Genomic DNA, 14,776 nt, shown 5'->3' with positions numbered 1-14,776 from the left:
CCAACACAGATGGTTCCACTCTGCAACTTTATATTCTTAGAGAGTTGCCTGGGTCACTGAGAGCTTAAACGTTCACATAGCCAGTAAGTATCAGAGGTGTGACGATGCTAAAAGTAAATAAAAGCCAAGATTTTAACAAAATTCATGATGAAGCAGTTCAGATAACAAGGGTTAGCAGTTGGGTTAAGGATGTTACCACTTCAGTGTGTGTAAAGTTTGAATGTGGGAAAGGATCAAGAGATTGACTTTTTGTTCAGTCATTTTCAAGCGCATATTTATCTTTCTTCTATGAGTAAATAATCCAGCGTGGTCAGTGTACATGTAATTTTCCTGCTAGGCACTGAGGACAGCGCCTTTATAATAAGAATTTTGTTTAATAATCAGGTACCTTCATAATTACTGTATATCGACATAGGCAAGCCTTAATTGACTTATTTACTTTGAAGGGTATTTGTTGGTTTTTCACATGCAATTTTCAGTTGTAGAGGGAGGAATTCTTCAGAGTTTAATTTTGGTTGCTTGCTGGAAATAAAAGATTATATTTTTAAAAAAGGAAAGAAATTCATTCAGGTGTTTTTGAATACTCTTCCCTGTCTTCTTTTAAGTCCCAGCTAACATCTCACCTTCTACAGGAAGCCTTCCTTTATCCCTCTAAGTCCATGCCTTTCCTCTGTTAATTATTTCCTACTTTTTGTATATATTTTTTTCATGTTGCCTCCCCCCATTTGATTGTAAGCTCCTGGAAGGCAAAGACTGTCTTTTGCATCCCCAGCTTTTAGCATAGTACCTGGCATATAAAAGATTCTTGATGTTTATTGATTTTTTTAATAGGTACATGGCCCCTGAAGTTCTAGATGATTCCATAAATATGAAACACTTTGAATCATTCAAGCGCGCTGACATCTACGCAATGGGATTGGTTTTCTGGGAAATAGCTCGGAGATGTTCAATTGGTGGTAAGTTACAGTTTTAAACAATTGTGTGAATGTTATCTTACATAAATAAGGTATTTTTTAAAAGTGTATTGTACATAAATTAATATACATAGCTGCTGTAATATACATAGCTGTAAAATAAAGCCTAATTAATAAAGCCACTTTTCCTGGGGAATCTCTTAATTCCAATTAAAAGTGGAAAGAAAAGGGTGGAATTTTTTTTAATTAAAAATTTTTATTTTTAGTTTACAGCACTCAGTTCTGCATGTTTTTGAATTCCCAGATTTTTCTTCCCCTCCCCACCCAAGACAGCATGGAATCTGATATATCTTCTACATATGCCTCGCATTAAACTTATTTACACAATAGTCAAGTTATAAAGAAGAATTATGACCAATGGAATGAATCATGAGAAAGAAGAAACAAAACCAAAAAACAAAGAAAAAAAAGAAAAAGGAGCAAATAGCTTGCCTCAATCTGCATTCACACTCTGTAGTTCTTTCTCTGGATGTAGATAGCTCTTTCCATCATGAGTCCTTTGGGGCTGTCTTTGAACCTTGTATTGTTGAGAAGAACCAGGTCTGTCGAAGTTAGTCATCACAGAATCAGTATGTCTGTGGTTGTGTACAATGTTCTGGTTCTGCTTCACTCACTCAGCATTATAGCATGTAGGTCTTTCCAGGTTATTATGAAGTCCATATCTTCCCCATTTCTTATAGCACAATAGTATTCCATTACATTCATATAACACAACTTACTCAGCCATTCACTAATTGATTGGCATCCCCTTGATTTCCAATTCTTTGCCACCACAAAAAGAGCCGCTATAATTATTTTTGTCCATATGGGTCGCTTTCCCATTTGTGTGATCTCTTTGGGATACAGCCCTGGAAGTGGTATTGCTGGGGCAAAGGGTATGAACATTTTTATAGCCCTTTGGGCATAGTTCCAAATTGCTCTCCAGAATGGCTGGATCAGTTCACAACTCCAAAGGGTGGAATTTTTAATTAAGGGAAAGAAAATAACCTGTTTCCACATGACTCTGTCTTTGTGCCTGTGCCTCCGTTTACCTTTTTTCTGTTCTAACGTTTGGAGACACCTGACTGTTAGGGATCAATTAAATTCATATTATATTGGAAATTATCTTAGAACAGTTGTCACTTAGGAATCTACCTTTATGCATGTGGATCATACCTTGAACGGGCAAGAATTTCATCAGATATTTGTCCACGCACACACCCACACACGCACACCTTAGAACATTTCATTAGACTCAAGTGTTTTTTTGTTGTCATAGTTTTAACAACCAGCATAGAGTGATCTCTGTATGCCATATGCCCACTTTAAAACAGTAATACTTGAAAGAAATGATTTTTTAGAAATGTAGTAGTAATGCACTTGCTAGTAGAACAGGTCCAGAGAGAGGATGGATTGAAGCAGCGGTCTCTGTCCTAGAACTCGATGCCAGACAGGAGCAGCCCCTGGTACCTTCCTCCTTGCTCCTGAGGCACTATAATATACATTTATGCCGTGTGCTCCTGTGCCCCCACATCCTGTTGAAATAGCTGGGGCAGCTCCAAGAACTAGATCCTCCTCCTCCTTGTCTTCTGGGTTCTAGCCCCTCCCATAAGCTAATAGGGTTTGTCTTTATTAAATGTTTTGTGACTTGGGTGTTTTGGAACTGTTGGTTCCCAGTCTGCCCCCTGGATGGATTTATGTGTAAAGAAAGCAAAGTATAAATTTTTAAAGTATCTTCTGTTTCATAATTTTAATGTACTGGATGGATAGGGTGGGGAGAAAGAATTATGCCCTTTTAAAATAGCATGAAATCAGGCTGTAATATCAAAAAATCAAATAAATAGGTGGGAAGGGGATGACTCCATTGTAAATGAAAGAGCAGATGGTTGAGACAAACAGAACAGAAGCAGAATTAAAAAACTTTAAAACTGAGTCGTGTCTTCTGGATAGAGAAGACAGACACTAATTAATAAAGAGGTCTGTTTATTTTTGTGTATGATATAAATGTGTATAAATACTGCACCTATGTATGACAATACGTAATGATATGGCGGTTTTTATATAGGAATGTGTAGTGTAAGATGTGCTCTTAAAGGAGTGTATGCATCTAATGTATGTCATACCACCATAAGTACGTATGAAATGATGTATATAAATAGATACATATGTACTTTATTAATTTGACAGCACATATGTATCACTGTATATCAAATACACATAATAGTGCTATCTATGTAATATAAACATCAGCCTACCAGTTTATTGTTGAGGTTGTGGAGTAGACAGTTATCTTTGCTCCTTTTATTTATCTTAGAAATTAAGGCTGTGTGTGTTGTCAGATTAATAAAGAAGCTTGTCTAGTTGGGTCTTTTTCATGTGTGTCTATTTAGAGGCAATATGCATTATATTAGTATATAAGTTATGCTACAAATATATACGTATATATTATATACAGATACGTCACAGGCCATTAATTGTATTTTCATGTGAGGATTTGAATTCGAGGCAGAATGACCTCATGGATAAAGGATTGGCCTTAGACTCAGAAGCTGGCTCCGTGGCCCCTGCGCAAACACTGTACCTCTCTATAGCCCTGAAACACCTTTGCTCCCGTTGACTTAGTGCAAGAAGTTTCCCACACCAAGAAAAACAAAAATGAATGACCTAGGATACTTTAAACATACCTTCAGTGCAGGTACTCACCTTTATGGAGGTACTGACGTGTCCTTTATTTTAAGAGATAAAGCACACTTCCCTGATGTGAAGAAATTGTTATAGTAAACAAAAACCAGTTATCCCTGATTAATATTATAGTACTTATTTTATAGGGTGCACATCTCAAATTGTAAATATTTTTTAAACAACATAGGAATTCATGAAGACTACCAGCTGCCTTATTATGATCTCGTACCTTCTGATCCATCAGTAGATGAGATGCGCAAAGTTGTTTGTGAACAGAAGTTACGGCCAAATATTCCAAATCGATGGCAGAGTTGTGAAGTAAGTATTACTTACAATTTTAAACTCCCAGTATTTAGGGAAAGTTTCATTTTTTGCATTGAAGACAAGCATTATAGTAAAATGACTTGATTTTCATATGAACTAATTCAAATGCATGGAGATAAATGGCCATTGACATTTTGGTTGGACATCAAAACAAGCCATACTGTTTGAAGACACACCTACTTATTAAGCCTTCCTTCAGCCAGTATCTTAATCATTAACTTCCTTTTGCCCTCTTTGCCATTTCACCAAGACAGTGTAATGGGAGGAAGTAGTAGAACCTAGCCAGTGCAGAGCTGTGCTGGAGATGCTTGAACATTTTGAATAGGATGCTTGGCTAAGGATGGTGTAGGTGTGCATTTGTACGACTACTGTCTAAACGTTTATTGCTTTTCACAAATACACCTGGCGTGAGTATAGATCTACTGAGCTGTTCTGTTGGTTATCTTAAGTACTTTTATCAGTCAAGTGGATCATGAACTTCTTGGAAGAGGTTAATTAGCATTTTGTTAATGAGCAGTGATGACTGGAGCTTATAATATTCTTTTGAAAGTAGTATTTAGACCAAAATCTTCAAAATTAACATAACTGCAATTTTTGTAGTATTACATTAGAAAATTCAGCTTGCCTTTGGAATTAAATTTTATTCATTCTATTTTTAAAAGTTTAAAAACTGAAACATTTAAATTTTTGTGGGATATAAAAAATGTGATTTTGGACTAGTCATTTTAGCTCTCTGTGCCTACCTTTCCTCTTCTATAAAATGGATACACTATCCATTCTTGCCTTCTCTATAAAATTATATATTTATGCCTCTTACATCACAGTATGTACCTATAAGCACAAATATTAAGGTTATTGTCTGGATCACCTATAAAAGTATTGATTCTGTTTCCTCTTCCTGCAGGCCTTGCGAGTGATGGCCAAAATTATGCGAGAATGTTGGTATGCCAATGGAGCGGCTAGGCTCACAGCTTTACGTATTAAGAAAACATTATCACAACTCAGTCAACAGGAGGGCATCAAAATGTAATTCAGCATCTCAGCTGAACGACACTCTAGATCCATTATCTACTCCTGGGTTTTCGTGTTCGGAAGGTCAGTTGTTCTACCTCACTGAGAGGGAACAAAAGGATATTGCCTCCTTTTGAAACATGGAAGTAACAGTGGATTACTAACCCCCAGGATTATTGTGGACCCAAGAAGAAGCTGTGTGGGTTCTTCTGTGCACTATGAACACCTCTTTCCCAGGACAGTTACAAAAAAAGTTGTGTAGTCTCTTTATTTTTATTAACATGAAAGTTGTTTTTTAAAAGTTGATTGCCAGTCTTAACTTTAGTTAACTCTGCTAAAGATTTATCTTTTTAAAAAGGGGAGCTGAATTGTAAAGGACATTATTATTAATGTAAGTGATTTGATCCTGGTTAGTACAATCTCAAAGTATTCTGAACCACTAAAATTATCCTTGATTCAGACTTTGAATGTGCTGCAGTTTAATTTTCAGGATCTTCTAAAACAATGAACTACCCTTACAAAATTCTTAGCTTGAATTTTAAAATGACCTCATCTGATTGAGAACTTAATTTATGCAGTTATATTTTGTATACTATTATTTCACTTACTCAGAATCACAAGCCTTCAAAGTGAAATTGTACTATACCAGTAAGTGCCACTTCTGTGTCTTTCTGATTCAAATTAGTAAAATTGTAGAAAGTCTACTTGCATAATCAGATCTACAGAGGCTAAATTGAAAAGGTTAATTTAGCTGATTGAAAATAATGTAGTATTTTGGGCATATAGTTATACCATTCCTAAAAATCTTACCAAAATATGCTTTTAAACCACTATGAAAATTAGATAGTATTAAAGTTAGCTAATTTAGTTATATGGTCAACATTTTAACAATATGCTATTGAGTTTTAATTGTAATATCTGTAGAGTTTTTTTAAATCAAGTGGCACTCTTTAGATGCTTGTAGTACTTTAATAATTTAAAATGAGCATAAAGACTAATTTTTTTAAAAGGGAAAAGTTTGCTATATTTAGCTGCTTGTAAAAAGGTGTTTGTGTGTGGCTCTATAAACCTTTTTTTCTTTATCTGATCAAAAACAGTGTTTTTTTAATGTAATTACCACACTGTTAAAAGTTCAGTAGATTTTTTTTCCTTAGAAAAGTGAAAGCAACTTATAGATTGAAAGGTAATGGTTGTACAAGATACAAGTGCATCAGTTAAGTAAAAAGTAAACTTGTCCTGTGGCTTCTGCTGATATTTTTGTTATTATGTTGAAGCTAGAGTGCTTTTTTGAGGTATCCTTAAAACCTGGAAGGTGATGAAGCTTTTAATTCAACTTTTCCTCTTTGTAATATGAGCAGAATATTCCAAGATGCATAATATGTATTTGAATTTTTCACTTGGTGTTTGAGAAAAAAATCTGAAAGTATCGGATGAATTTCAAAATTCACAAATGTGTTTTGAATCAAGTACATAAAGGAAATTTGTCATAGGCTTCAAATTAATGAGTTTATGGCTGTCCTTTTCTTCCAGTGCTATAAAATCTTTTCAGTGTTTTCCCAGTTTTCAAAATTTTTATTTAATCATTGCAATCTATCCAAGTTGTAAAAAAATCTCTCAAGATAGCTGTAATAAGTTGTCTTTGAATTTACTGTTGTCTATTTTAAAATAAATAATTGGAATAACTTTATAGTATTTTTATTTTAATGATAGCCATGCAGCTGAATAGGGGTTGCATTACAATATCTTGTCTCTTAAAATCTGAAAGAACAAATCTGAGAGACAGTTAGTCCAAAACCAAAGTAATACTAGAATTAAGTGATGTTATTTACGAATTTAGCATTTATTTCACTTAGATATCATGAGTGAAACCATGATTAGTAGCCACTAATACATACAGCATGGTATTTTAATTTGCATAAATTTGAGCTTTTTTTTTTCCTCTGTAATCATCCCAAAAAAATTTTGGGAGATTCACTTTTGTAATTGTTATATTACTAAACAGAAAATAGGTACCTCTAGCTTTGTGAACACTTTAAAATTAAGATTTGTAAACTCAATTCATTTGCTTTTATTAAATTCAGGGGACCAATACATTTTATCATTTAAAAGATTTTATATCATTTTAAGAATATACCAAAATTTCTTGTCTAATTAAAAAATTATAGTGAATGAATTGTGAAAGGTAAAATTTCAACAAAGAACATATTTAATATCACTAGAAGGAAGGTTGAATTAACATTAGGCTGTTCCTGGCTACTTAGGCATAGATAACACTTTTGTTAAATCAGGGATTTCATTAGTCAGTTTCTTTATTAGGTTTTAATATAGTTTTATTTATGAATATGACTCTTATTCTTTGGGCCAATGATGGTTTAAATAACCCCAAATTATGTACTATTGGAAAAGATGACTTAAAAGTAAAACTGAACATTTGTGAGGCAATAATTATAAGTGAAAATAGCCTGATGGTGTTAGTTTGGTAATATGGAAACAGTTGCCTTCTTGCATGCTGTTTACATTTCATATATTTAATCCTAAAAATAAACAACATGAGTTAAAATGTCCTATGTCCAAAAACCCCACCCCCACCCTGGAAAGGAAGCTACAAAACAGAGCATGTGTCGTGTCCACAAGCAGCACCACGTCTATAATGTTACTCTTTGCCAACTCTTCAGAGTCTACAACTTCTTCCTAATGAATTTCTTTGGACTTCCTGGGAGTTTTATGGTTGCTGACTGAGGTTGTCCGCTGTTTAACAGCATCCCTTAATTCTCTGAGAGTAAGGCATGACAATGTAGTCTGCCCACAGATCATAGCCGTCTGGGTGGACAGAGCTCTGTGCCCTGAAACTCCTACAGACTTGTACGAGATTTGGTGAGATGACAGGTTGACAGTCGTGGCAGTGCTGATTGATCTGGAAATCATGAAAAGCACAGGGGAAAGACTCTCTAGACCCAGTAGTAGTGTGGGAGCTATGCCTTTGCCTCAGCCAGGTTCATTGTACAATGAAAAAGTGCCTCCACGAAGCAAGAATGGACATCGCTGTAATAAGTACTAAATTTGGGAGGGTTAATTAGCCTGTCATTTTGCATCACATAAACCGTTTCCTAGTTCCTCCTTAAAAAAAGGTGTGCTATGCAGATTAAAAGTGTGAGTAAAACAAAATCTGTATTACTTTTTGCTGTGTTTCATCAATATCTCATTCATGTCCTTCTATTGAACCAGTGATTGAAAGTGAGATGTTAAAGATATTTCTTTTGTTTGGCAAATGGGAGAGCAGATTCTTGTTCCAATTTAATAGCTTTCTAGTCTAGTTGGAAAGAAAGTGACAGTTTTCAAATGGTTTCAGTCTTTTAAGAGTAGTACTGGATTGGACTGCCTCCTTCGAGGGACCGTTTGGAATGCTGGAATACTTCTGTATGCTGGAATTGCTGGATTTCTTGGATGTTTCAGAGTACAATATTGGCACTTTTCACTCCAATGCTAAATTTTTGCGTGTTGTTATACCTTTGAAAATGTGGCTAATAACATTTGACTCATTAATTTTTCTAAACAAAAATTGTAAAATAAGTCATGAACCATTTTTTATATCCTTTTTCACACCGTGCCATTGAAAATGATTATAGAGGTATTTGGTGTTAATTTACATGTAAAGAAAATGCTTCAATATATCATTTGCTTTAAACCTAAATTACCTCTTGAAAGACCAAGGTACATTTACCTCATCGTGTATATAATGTTTTAATATTTGTCAGAACATTCTCTTGATTTGCAGTTGTTTCTATAAACTATGGGTATTTTATTGCTAAATTTACAACTCCAATGGTACTGTTTATAATTGTGCCCCATATGACACCATCTATCCTTTCTATTTTCTGTATTTTATTGTATTTTTGCAAATTGTGGTGGCTTTCAAGATAGCATATGCCCTTCTGGAGATGTACAAATTATGCCCTGTATAAAATTTATGTTTCAGGTGATTAAAAAGCTTATACAGATGACAAAAAAAATCACAAACCATATTTCCCCATAAAAATTTGGAAATTATATATTGTATTTGTAGTACATACCCAAAATGGGTTTGTAAGTAGGAAGTAGAGTAATGCTTCTGTTAGCATTTAACACTACAATAGAAAGATTAAAGCAATGCAAATAAACTACTTTTTTTCCAAGCACTATTATTATAAGTTTAAAGTGTGTTAATTGTACTATACACTATAATCTCAAACAGAAATGAGCCTTCACTGTTGAGAAACTTAAATTTCTAAAACAGGTGGAAGGCTGGGACTTTGGGCAAGATGGTTGAGTAGTCGTCCTGTTTAAGTCCAGCTTTCCTTTATCACCTCATAAGAGCAAGAAAAGCAACATATAAAATGATGGGGACGGGGGAATACCCAAGGAAAATTTCACAAAAACATCAGGCTAGAGAAAGGAATAAGCGATAGTGTTACTATTTTAGAATGATGATAAACATTAGGTAACAAAAGATAGCAAGTAGAAATCTCCAGAAGAAAGGAATAATACTGCGATAAGAACTAGACTCCATTCCCCCTAAAAGGAGACTGGAACAACTCAAGAACCTCCAGAATGATTTTTAAATAAAGATTTGGGCGGGGGGGCGGACAACACAAGGAGGAAAAATTGACCTGTCATTAATGAAAGGACAAGAGAATGAATGATTTAGGACAAAGGGTTAAATCTTAAAGCAGTGTGCTATGGGACAACAAATAGTGCCCCTGAAAGTTGCCGAGGTAAGAAAACAATCATAGATCTTGTAGACCTAGCTTGGGAAGATGATCTGACCCTGGTCTCCCGGAAAACCATAGTGAAAGGGCCTAATGGCCATATTTCAGAAAATCATGCGAAAATGCTACAGGGAAGAGAACAATCCACAGGCTACTGTCATAAATACACCTTAAGTTTAACTCAGAAATACAGTCACCAAGATCATACTTTTATTATCAAAATCAGGAGAAGGCATTTTACATACTGAACACTAGTTCAAATTATTCAGGGATATTATTCATTAATGACAAGAAATAAAACGTTTCAGTATAATATAACCCAAGGGAAATTGGCTGATACTGAAAATACAATCCATAAAGTTTAAAGGATACTCCCTAAGAAAAGACTGATCTTCAAACATCCTTCCTAAGAAAATCAGAGATGAGCAGTACTTTAGACATACCTACTCAGATTATAGACTGTAATTCAATAAAATTGTAGCTATTAAAGGCCATATGAACAAAGGATAGAGGCCTAAATGACTTACTAAATGCTGAGTAGATTCAAAGAACGACTCATTGAAATAATCATTATGTTAAAGAAAATGAGAATATGAAGAGGCAGCAGTCGTGGGGGAGGGCACTTTTTTGTTACCTTTAATAACAACACAGGTCATAAAAATGGGACAACCCCCTCGTACCATAAAACCTAGGTTTTATTCCAGTTCTTTTTAAAATTCTACATGACTCAAATTTTAAAGGTATTCTTTCTTATCCATTCTGTGTACAAACACAACCATTATTCATCCCTGAACCAATACAAAGTAATTTTGAAAATCAAAGGAGAGGGCCGGGTAAATTTGAGATGATGTATTGAGCTGATCAAATAATCTTTTAAAAAAACTAAAAATTATTAGCTAATTTGACAAAGATGGGAAGAGAAGAAAAACCAAAACCAATTTTGAACCAAGGTCAAGAAGAGAAAGGCAGGCGAGGAGAAAGTTTGAACGGGTAAGTGTAAAAAAATGATTGGGAGTCAGAAGACCCACATTCCAATCCCAACTGCCACTCACTACCTCTGTGGCTTCAGGCCAATCAGTTAACCTCTGCCTTGGTTTCCTCATGTAAAAAGAAGGGGTTGGACCAGATGAAATCTAAGGATCCTAGGCCTAAACTAAAGCCATCATTAAATAAAATCCTGAGCTACCACATCCAGATATATGCTAACAAGTGAAAGTGGATATCGGCGGGTGACCACCCAAATATAAACACTGATTAATACAAAAAAAGGATTACCTCAACCCAACTCAGAAAGTAACAAGCCACAGATGAATTCCCAAAGGAGGACTAAATGGGCTTGAGTGAATTCAGTGGAACATTTGAAGAAAAAGTAATTCCTGCAGTATAGAAGCTATTCTTAAAAGGTGAAGAAGGGGAAAAGCCTTGACCAAGCTTCCTGTTAGGCAACTGTGAGCCTTAACCTGGGAGATACAAAAAAGGGAAACGTCTAAAGCACTCTGTCAATAATAGAAATTGATGACGTACAGATAAGCGGACAATCCCCCTGCCAAAATTTCATTATTACCACGGATTCAAATCAAGAGTGCAAAAGTGATTAAACTTTAGGAAAATACAGCCTAATTAATCATTTTAATGAAAACAATGAAAAGCATAGGATTACATCAATAAATGCAGAAAAAGCCTTTTAATAGACGTGAAAAAAAATGCCCAAAACAAACGGAAGTCCTTGCCCTCAGCACAGTCAGAAGCATTTATCTAAAGCAAAGGCCTAGTATTATTTGGGAAAGGGAAGCACTGGAACCTTTCCCAATGACACCAGTGGTAAAGGATGTCTGCTGTGTCCGCTATTACTAGGTATGTTAGTAAAAAGGGTAACTAACTGCAAGAATACAATAGAAGATACGAGGAGGCAAAATTAGCCCAATTTGTAAAGGCCCCAAACGAATCGGCATCAAGTTAAGACAATAGCGTGAGACAAGCCACAAAAATCTGAAAGTTTTTATATTTCTAATAATTTGGGAGGGAAAGGGAAGAGACAAGATAGTGACCCTACTGAGAAACTGAAGCACGTAAAATACCAGAATTAACTTATTGTGACTCCGAGGCTCAGATAGGAATGACGTAAATTAGGACTACAAAAATAAATTTATAGAAATAAAGGAAAATCTAAATAATAGGGAATTGAATAATTCCTGGACTCTAGGGACTTTGAGTAATGATGTCACATCATTTAAAGCAGAGCCAGAGCACTTCAGTAAATAGGGGGATAAGTGGTCAATGAATATAAACAAGCAGCTCTCAAAAGGAGAATTAGAAACTAGTGACAACCATATGAAAGGTTTTCTCAAATAAGAGAAAATTAAGTCAAAACTCAGGCTCCTGGTGGAACTGTGAATTGCTCCAATCATTCTGGAAAACAACTAGAATTATTTTTTTTAAAAAAAGCAAAACTTCCATTTGCCCCAGTAATTCCAGTGTTAGCCTTATACCCTAAAGAGGTGACTGATTTAAAAAAAAAAGGTCCCATATACATCAAAATGTTTTTAGCAGGACTTTCTTTAAGGCAGTGAAGAATTGCAAATAGATCTCCATCTACTAGGGAATGATTAAACAATTTTTGGCGTGTGAATGTGATGAAATACTGTGTTACGAGAAATGATGAATGTGGCTAATACAGAGAAGCATAGGAAGACATCGACTGAAGCAAACAGAAGCAAGATCGTAACAATGATGCACATGAAAAATAAGAACAAAAAATAAACCCTGACGACTACTGTGAAATTTTAATGGCTAAGTTTGGTCCCACAGAAGATGCATGAAAAAGACACTTCCCCCACTTCCATATAGAGGTGGGGGGAGAGGAGCAGACTACGACTATACACTTCGTATATTATCAGACTTTTTCGGTTAGACAATTCAGTTTTTTCCATTTCAATTAGTTTTAACAAACTGGCCTTTTCCTCTTTAAAAACTTTTTTGTTATAGGGGATTAGTCTCCGGAATGCATAGGAGAAATTAAAATGGGGGTGATATAAAAATAAAAGATACCAATGCAAGTTTATTTTTAAAAAGTTTTGCCAATTAATGTGCCTTTATTTCCAAGAGGATTCCTTCCCCTTTTCCCCACCCAGACCAGGGAAACATGGCCTTTCTGGCATCCTTCCTCATGGGTCGGGCTGCCTAATGGCTTCCTCTCTCCTTCGTGGATCATGGCCCCTTAGTGATCAGTGTGGAGGGATTTCTCCAAGAAAGCTCTGACAGCCAAGCTGAATAACAGAAGTAGATCCATTCGGTTCCAGCGAGGATAAGAAATGCCAGCTGTTTCTGGACTCAGAGTCATGACTTGGCATGGGATACCCTTGCTCTGGTAGATTAGTTTTTAGAGAGGATAGCCTTGCTCATTCAGGATAAATAAGCCTTGGCAGACGTGGCTATTGACTCATCTGCACTTATTTGGTAATTTGCACACATGGAGTTCCACTTCTCTTCATGGTCACCCGTGTACCAGACTCTCCAGCACATTCCTGCTTGCCCACTGGGGGCTTTTAGTTGATGGGTGGGGGGAAGGGCACAAGGGGCGAGGTAGGGGTGGAGGCTTTGCTTCAGTTTACACAGAAGTTATGTGATGAAGTAAGAAGACTTCCTCTTCTGCCTCAGACACTTAACTAGGCAAGTCACTTAAACCTCTGTCTGCCTCAACTTCCTCCTTTGTAAACCAGGTATAATAATAGCCCCTATGTCTCAGAGTTGTGGAGATACATGAGATAACAGATGCATAGTGATTCGCAAACCTTGAAGCACTACGTAAATGCCAGCTCTTGGGAGCATGTAAAAAATTGCTATATAGGATGTGTAAAAGATGCCAGCTATCTTCATTATCATTTGTCATCCTACTATGCACAGACCACCTTTGCCTTCTGACCACAGAGTTCCACCCGGGCAAGGAACCACTCAGAGACTGCTAACCACCTTGGCACCACCGCTAAGGGGGAAAGGAGTCTCGCTTCCTTTCATTCTTGGATTAACATCACCCTCGCTGTCCAGAACTCTGAGACAACTGCCAGAACCCTAGATGTTGTGGGCTTCAGTTCTAATGGACTTGGAAACCTCTAAAACTTTATGGGCTTGGGACTGGTTCAAGAAGTTTATCATCCCAGAAACTCCATACTTTTCTAGTGGCTGCTGGAACACTCTGTGCTCTTCATACCAGTGGCCCAAAAGACCAAGCCCTCACTGGTTCAAAGCAGGAGAGGGGGAGGACTGAGGCCTGAATATCACCTCCCTACTTTTCCTACTAGTAGTGGGGGGATTGGTGGTCCCGCTGAATGCAGCCATCGCTTGAGACATGCAGGTGTCTCATCACGTTCTTTAGTACTATCTGATTCGCTGCTTTGCCCAGCCTCCAAATACAATCTCAAATTCCCTTCCTGGTCTCCTTCCTAGTGCCAGGAATATTGGTTATGCATTTCATGCAGTCTAGGCTGAGAAGTCGTCTATGTAGAACAGGTTTCAAAGTATGGGACTGATTGTATTCTGCTTTAAAAGCTTTAGTGCTCTTTATTGTCCCTAGTGTAAAACAGGGACTCCTTTGTTTGACTTCTAATGCCCTTCAATTATCTGGCTGCAACCTCTCTCTCCAGACTATTTTTGTATTACTTCTCCTGTGCTCTTAGCCAGTATGTTAACCAGATTTATTCCTTGTACATGACAGTGTATTTCCCACCCCTTAGGAAAGGAATACCTTCCCTTTTCATCTCCACTCTTAGACCCCCTGCCTCCGGTCAAGTCTCAGTTAAGGTTCTATCTCCTACACAAAGCCTTTCCTGGACAATCCTAATTGTTAGTGCACTCATCCCCCATCCCTGCCACACCGCCCACCCCCCCCCCCAGCCCTCCTAAATTACTTTGCATCTATTTTGTATGTATTTGCTACCTGTATGTTCCTAGGCAAGTCACTTAACTTTTGTCAACCTGTTTCATCATCTAGAAACTAAGATAATAACATCTACTTTCCAGAACTGTTGTGAAGGTAAAATGAGATATTTGAAAGCACTTTGTAAA

The 14,776-nt window shown here is 36.4% G+C and overlaps 1 protein-coding gene across 1 annotated transcript in view; it reads left to right on the top strand.

The window, feature by feature from the left end:
• The window catches only part of TGFBR1 (transforming growth factor beta receptor 1), a 73,354-nt gene extending 64,203 nt beyond the window's left edge, over nt 1-9,151 (top strand). The window contains exons 7-9 of the mRNA XM_036737833.1: nt 832-956; nt 3,823-3,953; nt 4,864-9,151. Of these exons, the coding sequence (XP_036593728.1) occupies nt 832-956; nt 3,823-3,953; nt 4,864-4,989 (382 nt within the window). The 3' untranslated portion in view covers nt 4,990-9,151. The remainder of the gene's footprint in view (nt 1-831; nt 957-3,822; nt 3,954-4,863) is intronic.
• The last annotated feature ends 5,625 nt before the right edge of the window (nt 9,152-14,776 follow it).

The sequence above is a fragment of the Trichosurus vulpecula genome, chromosome 9 (assembly GCF_011100635.1).
Source record: "Trichosurus vulpecula isolate mTriVul1 chromosome 9, mTriVul1.pri, whole genome shotgun sequence".
Lineage (NCBI taxonomy): Eukaryota > Metazoa > Chordata > Mammalia > Diprotodontia > Phalangeridae > Trichosurus > Trichosurus vulpecula.
This window is presented reverse-complemented; position numbering and strand designations above follow the sequence as displayed.